General features: G+C 49.6%; 1 protein-coding gene across 1 annotated transcript; it reads left to right on the top strand.

Annotated features, from left to right (window-relative positions):
• Window positions 1-501: 501 nt before the first annotated feature.
• On the top strand, window positions 502-10323 carry LOC311529917 (mast cell protease 1A-like; the record flags this gene model as incomplete). Its single annotated transcript, XM_084646220.1, has 6 exons — window positions 502-600; window positions 3172-3328; window positions 4010-4166; window positions 4385-4520; window positions 9073-9333; window positions 10174-10323. The coding sequence occupies 6 exons, from the start codon at window positions 502-504 to the stop codon at window positions 10321-10323; spliced, it is 960 nt and encodes a 319-aa protein (XP_084502346.1).
• Between the last annotated feature and the right edge of the window lie 1271 nt (window positions 10324-11594).

The following is an 11594-nucleotide window of genomic DNA, read 5'->3' as shown; positions in this document are numbered from 1 at the left end:
GGTGTAGGAGGGGTGTAGCAGGGTGCTGGTGCAAGAGCATCTAATTAGCCCCTGCCCGGTCAGCTCCAATCAAGGGAAGCAGATTTGGGGCTGACGGAAAAGTCCTGATGCCGGCCTGAGGATTGGCAGCACCTGCCGGCCTGACAAGCCAAGGGCTATAAAGGCTGGGAAGGAGGCAGGCAGCAAGGGAGAGGTCAGTCAGGGAGGGAGCTGGAAGCCTCCTGGCTGAAGACTGATTCTGCCTGTAAACAGAGGAAACCCTGTAAAGACTATATCGTTTGGCACTGGTGGTGGGACAAGGCTAGGTGAATAAAGACACGGGTGTGGCACAACCCTCAAGTCTCTCCGAGCCTGATTTGGGAGGGCAAGCAGGCCCAGGAAGAGGGGCTGGTCATGCACCCCATTACAAGGGGGGTGTGCAGCGTGGCGGGCTGGGGCCTGACTACTACCAAGGAAAATGCCTAGCCCTCCCCAACTCTGCAGGAGGTGGAACTGAAGATCATGGGCAAGGGCGTGTGTCTTCCTCAACCATATCCGCACTATGCCCTGTCCAGGATGCTGTGTGTGGGGGATCCCCAGAAGAGGAAGGCATCATTCCCGGTGAGTGTGGGACACGGACATGCGGCGCCCGGAACAAGAGGCTGCTAGAACTGGACACTGGCAGGGCTGGGCAGAATTGGGAGAACCAGGATCCATGGCGAACCAGTCAGAAACCAGGAACTGGAACTGGACTAGATCCTAGCACTAAAGGCTGTAGGACAGAAATCGGGGACCAAAATTGGCCAGCTCCTAGGAATCAGGGATGGAGGCTAGGAATCAGGGACAAGAACTAGGCTGGTCTTTTAAATATGGAATGGATCCTAATTATTTTGGGACAGGAACTGGCAAGATCATAAAAATCAGGGGTGGAAATGAGCTGCATGTTCAATAGGTTCTAGAAATCAGGGACAAGAATCAGCCACATCGTGGAAATCAGGGATGGATCTAAACAGTGAGGGACAGATCCTAGAAATCAGGGTTAGGAATCAGCTGGATCCTAGGAAATAAAAAGGGGAATTGCTGAATCGAGAACCCAAGGGTGGATCTGAGAAATCAGTAGGAAATCCTAGAAACCAAGGGCAGGAGTCAGCCAGATGCTGGAAATCAGGATTTGGAATCAGGGATGGGAATTGAGCAGGTTAAAGAAATTTGTGATGGATGCTAGAAATCAGACACAGGAACTGGCCAGATTCTAGAAATCAGGGACATGGTCCAGCTGGATCCCTGGACCTTGGGGTGGGAACTCCATGCAAGTCCTCAGAGTGACTTGACCATGAGACCCCAGAAAGAGGGGTACAGAGCTGGATTTCAGGACCATGAATACAGAATGCAGCCCGCCCTTTGCTTGGACATCTGTAAACCCATACCTGGTGTTTGCTTCTCAAGCGGCTCCAGAGGCCCCCTGGTCTGTGACGGGAAGGCCCAGGGCATTGTCTCCCAGGGCAAACCTGATGGGTCAGCACCCCAGGTTTTCACCAGGGTCTCCAAATACGTCCTGTGGATCAAGAAAACTGCACAAGCTGATGCCATAGATGGGAGCATTCATCTCTTCTCGCATGATTGGACAGACAGTTGAGTATTGCAGAGGCATGACTGGCTGGCTGGCTGGGTATTGCAGATGGATGGATGGATGGATGTGTAGCCAATGGTTTTAGTTGATTGTTCATTTATTGTGTGATGTTATGATTAACTAATATGTTAGGTCATATGTAATCATTGTATACAAAATAGAGTTAAATTGTAGGATTATAGAAGGATAAGATTGATCAGTAGTGAGAAGTGATAATTAGGTACACCTTGTACCTTGCTGGTCTGTCTCCTTCGGGACGTGACCGGTCGCGAACCAGGGAATTTACAGGATCAGGAGAGGCCAATGTCTGTCCCTCTGCTGCCGGGCACAGAGCTCTGCTCTGGCGTGAGAGGGGACGGCATTGACGGAGTGGGGATGGGAGTGGGGGCGCTGTGGGGAAGAGGCAGGGCAGCTGCAGAGCCCCACGGCCAGGGCGACACTGCATCCCCTCTCAGTCAATGGTGTTCCAGTGCGAGGTTCTGCAGCCGCCCTGCCTCTTCCCCCGAGTCCCACCCCCATCCCCACTCCGTTGCTTTGCAAGACGCAGGCCAGCGAGTCTGTGAGCCTGCGAGTGGTGAAGGCCCCAGCCAGACACAGGAGCCCTCCTGTTGCAGAGAGATGCTGAGATGAGGCCGAGTTGACCACAGCACAGGTCTCAACTGGCCCCTCCTCTTAGGAGCTGAGCCACCTCTCCCAGCACAGCAGGTCAGCAGGGCACTGCCCAGCGTGAGCGCAGCCCTGCGATGCCCATGGACCCACCAGAATGGACTCAGGGGCTGAGAGGTCCCAGATGGCAGCTCCCCTTTTCCACCCTCACCCCCCAGTTGATGTGGTGGGGGGGTCCAAGAGCTGAGGTGGGAGAGCCCTCACCCACATCCCGGAGCACATGGCCCTGAGGTTTCCTGCCTTGCATTCCCAGTGCCGATCCAGACCTCTAACCCATCTCCCAGGCAGATGTCCCCTCCCCAGCTGCGCCCTGACAATGTTGCTCGTACTCCTGCTCCCCAAGGCTCAGGCTGGTGATTGGGGGGGTCATAGTGGCCCCGATGTGCACAGTCCCCAGGAGGTTCAGGGCCCCAAATATGCATGGCCCCTGGACTATAGCACCCCAGATATGCACAGGCCCAGGGGTGCAGGGCCCAAGAAGTGCATAACCTCAGAGGGTGCAGGGCCCCACAAGTGCACAGCCTCCAGGGGTGCAGAGCCCCAGATGTGAATAGCCCTGGGGTTAAGGGGGCCCAGATGTGCACAGTCCAGGGGTACAGGAAGCCACATGTGCACAGCCTCATGGGGTACAGGGCCCCACATGTGCTCAGCCCCCCATATCTGCTAGGCCCCATATCTGCTCAGTCCCCAGGGTGTTCAGGGCCCCAGAGCTGCACAGTCTCCAGGGGTACAGGGCTTCAAATGTACAAAGCCCCAGGGGGTGCAATTCCCCATATATGCACACCCCCAGAGGCTCTAGGGCCCCACATGTGCACAGCCCCAAAGGTTTGCTTTCTGCTAGCTCTGCAGGGTGGCTGGTGACTGCCTTACTCTATGTGTGAACTCCTCCCCGGCAGGATCCAGGGGATGTGGTTTACCCTGAGCCAAGCGTCACCCGTCCTATAAGTGACCCCAGAGACAGACACGTTGTCTCCTTCCCCAGACGCCTTCTGATGCTGCTGCTGCTGCTCCTGTTTCCCATGGTCTTTCCCCTGCCCCCCGGGGCTCAGGCTGGTGAGTGCAAGAGGGGATAGGCCCCCTTTGGCCTCAGAGGGAGTAGAGCTTGGCACTACTGGAGCTGTCTGCAAACCATGGCTCCTCCCCAGAGTCAGATGCTTCCACTGGGGCCATTGGAGTGTCCCCAGCATCCAGCTGGAGTGCTGTGGGGCTCCAGGGGCTATTGGTGTTTTCCCAGGACTCAACTAGGGAGCCTCAGGTCCGTGGGACCTGGGGGCAGTTATCAGTGTATGTGTGCCCAGAACAAAGCTGAGGTGCGCCTGAGCTTTGGGGCCTGGGGGCATCAGTATATGCCCAGGACCCATCTGGGGAGGCATGGGGTCTGGGGGCAGGTGTGCAGGGACCTAAAGGGGCAAGGGGAGAGGAGGGGGTTGATGCTACCATAATAAATCCCCTGAGAGGGAGGCAACGCACAGAAATTCAATACGTTGCTGATGTGAACGGCCAACTCCTAGACAGGAAATGCAGGTCTGTGCAGTCTGTATGGTTAGAGCCGGGGAAGAGGGGCTAGGAGCCGGGACTCCTGGGTTCATTTTTCAATTCCACCAAACTCTGGTCTCGGACTGGGTCTGTTCAGTGCCTAGGACAATGGGGGCCTTGATCTTGGTTAGCGGAGGGATACACCAGCTGGCTGGATCGGGAACCTGAATTAAATCCTTCTCTTGACACGTCTGCCAGGGGAGATCATTGGAGGACAGGAAGCCCAGCCTAACTCCAGACCCTACATGGCCTTTGTAAGAATACAGAGAGAAGGAAAGGGAGGAAACATGTGTGGAGGGTTCCTGATCCAGGAGGACGTGATGGTGACGGCAGCTCATTGTAACTGCAACCTTGAGTTACATTGAGTTGAGTTAAGAAATGCAAGATCCCTGCCCCTTAGCCAGCCATTCTCCGAGCCTGGGGCCAGGTCAAAGTTACTCCCCACCCAGCAGGGGAAAGGCCCTGGAGTGCTGGCATGATCTACACACACCCACTTTAACAAGGTTAATGACCCATGCCAGAATCCAGAGTACTGACCTGTCTGCAGCACCTGCATCCCCTTGTATTTCACAGCAACATCTCCGTGCTGCTGGGGGCCCACAACTTTGAAATAGATGAACTGGGGACGCAGAAAATCTGGGTATGGCGCCGAATCCCCCACCCAGAATTCAATGACGAGACGTTTGAAAATGACCTCATGCTGCTGCAGGTACTGGCCATATCTCAGCCCCCACCCCAGTGACCTCACACTGCTGCAGGTATCACCCCATCTCATCACTCCACTGTGACGGATTCCCCCTGGGGTGCTGCTTAGAACTGGGTACCACTGGGGTACCACTGAGCCCACCTGACCCAAAAGCCTGGGCTCCCTTTACACTGTAATGGTGTGACAGGCTCTCAAATCCCCTCTAGCATAAATACATGTAGGGACACATCCAGCTGCAGCTTCACAACGATGCTGAGATCAGCACTGCATGGGAAGGATTGGCTAAGGAACTGCCCAGTACTCAGGTGCACACCCCTATCTAGAGACTAAACCCAAAATTGCACCGTCTTGTCCTGCACAGAGAACTATACAGCGTAAGGTCATGAAATTCACCCCCTCCCTCAATGTGGAGGGGGATACGCACAGCTTTCTGCCCCAAGTTATAATTTCCATATACACACTGGGTTTTAAACAAAACAAAACAAGTTTATTAACTACAAAAAATAGATTTTAAGTGATTATAAGGGATAGCAAACAGATCAAAGTAGATTACCTAGCAAATAAGAAAAATATGCAATCTAAGCTTAATATACTACACTGTTTACAAGTAGCAAATTCCCACCCTAAATGTTGTTTTAGCAGATTGCAGAGATTCTTGAAGGGCAGTTGCATTTGCCTGCAGCTTAAAACTTCAGATATTTTATTTACAGGCTAGACAGTCTTCCAGCCTGAGCTCAGTCATTCTGCCCTCATTCAGTCTTTGTTTCTTAGATGTTTACAGCCATCATCCTGGATGGGGATTCAGTGAAGAACGAGCCATGATTATGTCACTCCCTTGCCTTAAATAGGTTTTACATATGGCGGGAATTTTTTGTCTTCCAGTGTGATTCCCACCCCTGGTCAGTGGAAAAATACTGATATTATCATGAAGTCCAGTACCAGGTGGCTTCATCACATGAACCTGCAGCCATAACATAAAGGCTGTTTGCAGTGTTCCCAGGAAGGCTTGCCTAGGAAGGCTCCTCAGTAAGAGATTAGCATCTTCTAAGACCTATTATTCTTCCTAATGGTCCTTACCAGACATCAATCTAGACTGATTGATTTCTGTCTAGTGGATATTCCCCAGGTGTAAACAATATTCCTAACTTCAGATACAAAAATGATACATACATATAAATATGATAGTCATGTTCAGTAAATCATAACCTTTTCAATGATATCTCACATGCCTTATCTTGCACAATATATATTATAATTGTGCCATACTCATATCCTAACATTACTATGAAGAAGATGGGTGTGATGGGCTCGGTCACAGAGATCCCCTAGGCCCTGTCACCTGATGTGCTGAAATTACCTCTGAGCCTGTTTTTCCTCCCAGCCTGGGCCTCCAGAACCCTGCCTGGTTGAGCCAGACATGCTAGCCTGCTGCAGTACAGACACAGAATCTGGGCCACATCCCCAAAGCTGCAGACCTTAACTGAAAACAGCTCAGCAGGTCACCTGTCTCCAGCATTCAGACACCTAGCTCCCAGTGGGATCTAAATCCCAACTAAATCCGTTTTACTCTGTATAAAGTTTATACGGGGTAAACTCATTAAATATTCGCCCTCTGTAGCACTGAAAGAGAGATTTGCACAACTGTTTGTCTGCCCCCCCAACCCCACTCCTCCAGGTAACAATTACTACACTGGGTTTATTAATAAACAAAAGTGATTTTATTAAGTATAAAAAGTAGGATTTAAGTGGTTTTTAGCAATAACAGACAGAACAAAGGTTTCAGAGTATTCACAGAGAAAAATAAAACAAAACACGCAAGGCTAAGCTGAATACACTAAGAAATCAGTCACAAATGATAACTTCTCACCCTAGATGTTACTTCAGATAAAATCCTTCTCAGGTCAATTGTCTTTTCTAACCTGGGTCCAGCCTGTTCTCACCCACCCCTGTGGTTACAGTCCTTTTGTTTCCAGGTGCTTGCAGGTATCTCTGCGGGGTTGGGGGGCCACCTCTTAAGCCAGCTGAAGACAGCTTTTGTTTGCTTCCCCCACTTTATATAGAACTTCCCTAAGGCAGGAAACCTTTATTTGAAATCCCACTCCCTCTGGAAAAGTACCAGATTCCAGATGGAATTCAGTATCAGGTGAAAAGAAAAGGAGGACTTGTGGCACCTTAGAGACTAACCAATTTATTTGAGCATGAGCTTTCGTGAGCTACAGCTCACTTCATCGGATGCATACCGTGGAAACTGCAGAAGACATTATATACACACAGAGACCATGAAACAATACCTCCTCCCACCCCACTGTCCTGCTGGTAATAGCTTATCTAAAGTGATCAAGTTAGGCCATTTCCAGCACAAATCCAAGTTTTCTCACCCTCACCCCACCACACACAAACTCACTCTCTTGCTGGTAAGAACCTGGATTTGTGCAGGAAATGGCCCACCTTGATTATCATACACATTGTGAAGAGAGTGGTCACTTTGGATGGGCTATTACTAAGTTATTATTAGTTAAGGAAGTATGGGCTGGATGAATGCACTATAAGGTGGGTAGAAAGCTGGCTAGATTGTCGGGCTCAACGGGTAGTGATCAATGGCTCCATGTCTAGTTGGCAGCCGGTATCAAGTGGAGTGCCCCAAGGGTCGGTCCTGGGGCCGGTTTTGTTCAATATCTTCATAAATGATCTGGAGGATGGTGTGGATTGCACTCTCAGCAAATTTGCGGATGATACTAAACTGGGAAGAGTGGTAGATACGCTGGAGGGGAGGGATAGGATACAGAAGGACCTAGACAAATTGGAGGATTGGGCCAAAAGAAATCTGATGAGGTTCAATAAGGATAAGTGCAGAGTCCTGCACTTAGGACGGAAGAACCCAATGCACAGCTACAGACTAGGGACCGAATGGCTAGGCAGCAGTTCTGTGGAAAAGGACCTAGGGGTGACAGTGGACGAGAAGCTGGATATGAGTCAGCAGCGTGCCCTTGTTGCCAAGAAGGCCAATGGCATTTTGGGATGTATAAGTAGGGGCATAGCGAGCAGATCGAGGGATGTGATCGTTCCCCTCTATTCGACATTGGTGAGGCCTCATCTGGAGTACTGTGTCCAGTTTTGGGCCCCACACTACAAGAAGGATGTGGATAAATTGGAGAGAGTCCAGCGAAGGGCAACAAAAATGATTAGGGGTCTAGAACACATGACTTATGAGGAGAGGCTGAGGGAGCTGGGATTGTTTAGCCTGCAGAAGAGAAGAATGAGGGGGGATTTGATAGCTGCTTTCAACTACCTGAAAGGGGGTTCCAAAGAGGATGGCTCTAGACTGTTCTCAATGGTAGCAGATGACAGAACGAGGAGTAATGGTCTCAAGTTGCAGTGGGGGAGGTTTAGATTGGATATTAGGAAAAACTTTTTCACTAAGAGGGTGGTGAAACACTGGAATGCGTTACCTAGGGAGGTGGTAGAATCTCCTTCCTTAGAGGTTTTTAAGGTCAGGCTTGACAAAGCCCTGGCTGGGATGATTTAACTGGGAATTGGTCCTGCTTTGAGCAGGGGGTTGGACTAGATGACCTTCTGGGGTCCCTTCCAACCCTGATATTCTATGATTCTATGATTCTATGAAAACCTGGATTTGTGCTGGAAATGGCCCAACTTGATCACTTTAGATAAGCTATTACCAGCAGGACAGTGGGGTGGGAGGAGGTATTGTTTCATGGTCTCTGTGTGTATATAATGTCTTCTGCAGTTTCCACGGTATGCATCCGATGAAGTGAGCTGTAGCTCACGAAAGCTCATGATCAAATAAATTGGTTAGTCTCTAAGGTGCCACAAGTACTCCTTTTCTTTTTGCGAATACAGACTAACACAGCTGTTACTCTGAAAAGTATCAGGTGAGAGGGTCACATGTCACTGTAAGGCCCCCAGCCTCCGTTCTTCCTGGGTGGGCCCACAGGTCACAGGGTGGCTTGCAGGTAATCAGTGCCATTCACAGGTCGTTGTTTCTGAAGCACCTTTAATGGCTTCCACTTCAGGTGTTTGCATCAGCAATACGAGTTTATGTCTTGTTCGCCTACCGCCAGACATGGAAACAATCCATGCAAACAAATAGGGTGAACACACTCAGTGGATTATAAGCTTTCTAATGATACCTTACAAGGGGCATTTAGCGTACAGCAGTTATGTCATATTCATAAGCATATTTTCATAAAGCGTATGGAGTGCAATGTCACAATGGGGTGTAATGCCACCCTGACCCCCAGTGAATCCACACTACTGCAGGTACCACTTTCATTCCATCCCCCCCCCCACTGACCCCCCCACTGCAGCATGTAGCATCACAGTCACATCACCCCTCCACCAGTGACCTCACTCTGCTGCAGATATCACTCTGTCCCATCACCAAGCCCCCTGTAGCCACATGGCATCACAGATTTGCACAGTTCTCATGGGGATGCCCCACCTGGTCTCATCTAGCACCATCCCCCCAGGATAGGATGCATCCCCCAAGAGGAGTTTGATTTCCCTTCTCTCTCCCGCCCTTCACCCTGCATCACAGCTGATGGACAAGGCCAAGCTGACCCAGACTGTGGGCACAATTCCCCTGTCCCAGAAGAAGGTGAAGAAGGGGGCAGTGTGCAGCGTGGCTGGCTGGGGCCAGACCAGTAGCAAGACAAACTCCCAGCCCTCCTCGACCCTGCAGGAGGTGGAACTGATGGTCATGGACAAGAAAATGTGTCTGTCTCAGCCCTATCTGCACTATGTCCCATCCAGGATGCTGTGCGTGGGGGACCCCCAGGAGAGGAAGTCGCCATTCCTGGTGAGTGTGGGACAGGGGCACACAGTGCCTGGGACAAGGTGCTGCTAGAACAGGAGACCGACAGGGCTGGGCAGAATGGGGAGAGTCAGGATCCATGGTAAGCCAGGCAGATCCTGGGAACCAGGAATCAGAATTGCCCAGACCCTAGGAATCAGGAATGGAGGCTAGAAATCAGGGACAAGAACCAGGCAGTTCTTTCAAATGAGGAATGGATGCTAATAATTTGGGACAGGAACTGGCAAGATCACAGAAATCAGGGACAGAAATCATCTGGATATTCAACAGGTTCCAGAAATCAGGGACATGAATCAGCCACATCCTGGAAATCAGGGATGGATCTTAATCGTGAGGGAAAGATTCCAGAAATCAGGGACATGAATCAGCCACATCCTGGAAATCAGGGATGGATCTTAATCGTGAGGGAAAGATTCCAGAAATCAGGTTTGGAAATCAGACTGATCCTAGGAGTCAGAAAGGGGAATGGCTGAATCAAGAACCCAAGGTGGATCTGAGAAACAAGCAGGAGATCCTAGAAATCAAGGGCAGGAGTCAGCCAGATGCTGGAAATCAGGATTCGGAATCAGGGACAGGAATTGAGCAGCTTAAAGAAATCGGGGATGGATGCTAGAAATCAGACACCAGAATCGGGCAGGTTCTAGAATTCAGCGACAGGGGTTGGTTGGGTCATGGGGTGGAAGCCCTGGGCATGTCCTGGGAGTGACTTGACTGTGAACCCCCAGGAAGTGGGTTACAGAGGTGGATTTCAGGACCGTGAATACAGAATGCAGCCCACTCTTTGCTTGGACATCGGTAACCCTGTGCCTGGTATTTACTTCTCAGGGCGACTCTGGGGGCCCACTGGTCTGTAATGGGAAGGCCCGGGGCATAGTCTCCCATGGCAGCGGTGACTGGTCAACTCCCAGTGTGTTTACCAGGCTCTCCATATACGTCCCATGGATCAAGAAAACTCTGTGCAAGCTGAAGCCTTAGAGGGGAGCATCCATCTCTAGTATGAGTGGAGAGCTAGACAGGTATTGCAGAGCAATGGCTGGCTATTGCAGATGGATGGATGGATGTGTAGCCAATGATTTTAGTTGATTGATCATTTATTGTTTGATGTTATGATTCAACAACATGTTATGAGTTAAATTGTAGGATTACAGAAATATAAGATAGATCAGTAGTTAGAAGGGATAATTAGGTATTAGGGGTCTCAGTAAGGAGGGCTCAAACACAAGGTCTACAGGCTGAGGCCTGTAAGATAGTAGCTTATCCACCCTACGCCATAGGATTAAGAAATGGTTGACATAAGTGACCAAAGAATGACCCTATGCCACAAGATTACGGGGAAAGATGTACCCATATGTGGCGCTGCGAAAAATGAACACTAAGAGTAATTTTTTGCTTACAAGATCCCCGGCAGTGACATTTTTCTAACATGTGCCCTAACTGTAGGGTGCATAATGTGCATAAAAGCTAATGAGGCATAGTTGAAATCACATTATAAAAAAAGGATGCCCAGATCAGGAAAATTGAGCTTCCTATTGGAAACACCAGCAGGAACCACCCCTCTAGAGATGATCATTTGGCCAGGCATCCATCAGACCTTTAGAATATCATGAAACGATGTGAGTAGAAGTATATTTGTCACTTGTTCACCGGTCTTTATAGAATTTCTAGATGTTTGGGTAATCATAACTTTAACTGTAACTTCAATAAAACTTGTAAAACAGACAGGGCCTTTTATGCGTGAAATGTATGTGTGGTCACAACCCTTTGTCCTTGTGTTCCTAGAGACTCTAAATCTGAAGCAAGTAGCAGAGGTGACTTTCACTCTGTGAGTTTGAAACTGTAGCCACTAGAGCCGAACCTACGGTGGTGTAATACCACACTACAAAATTCCCTTTAAATGAAAGAAAAGGCAACAGATGGATGGATATTGCAGAAGGATGGATAGACAGAGGATGGATAGATACTGTGAAACAATGGATGGATGGACATGGCAGATGAGAAGGTAGAAGGATGGATGGATGGGCAATACAGAAGTATGGATGGATGGATGGATGGATGGATGGATATTGCAGAAGGATGGCTGGATAGATGGATAGATGAATGGATGTATATTACAAGAGAATAGACGGATTGATATTGAAGAAGGATGGATGATCATGAATAGATACTGGTGAACGATGAATGGATGGACATAGTATATGAGAAGACAGATGGATATAGAAGAAGGATGTATGGAGGGATATTTCAGA

Source organism: Lepidochelys olivacea (assembly GCF_965140295.1).
Source record: "Lepidochelys olivacea isolate rLepOli2 genome assembly, chromosome: 13".
In the NCBI taxonomy this organism is placed as follows: Eukaryota; Metazoa; Chordata; order Testudines; family Cheloniidae; genus Lepidochelys; species Lepidochelys olivacea.
Note: the sequence above shows the minus strand (reverse complement) of the source record. Positions and strands in the feature narration are given on the sequence as shown.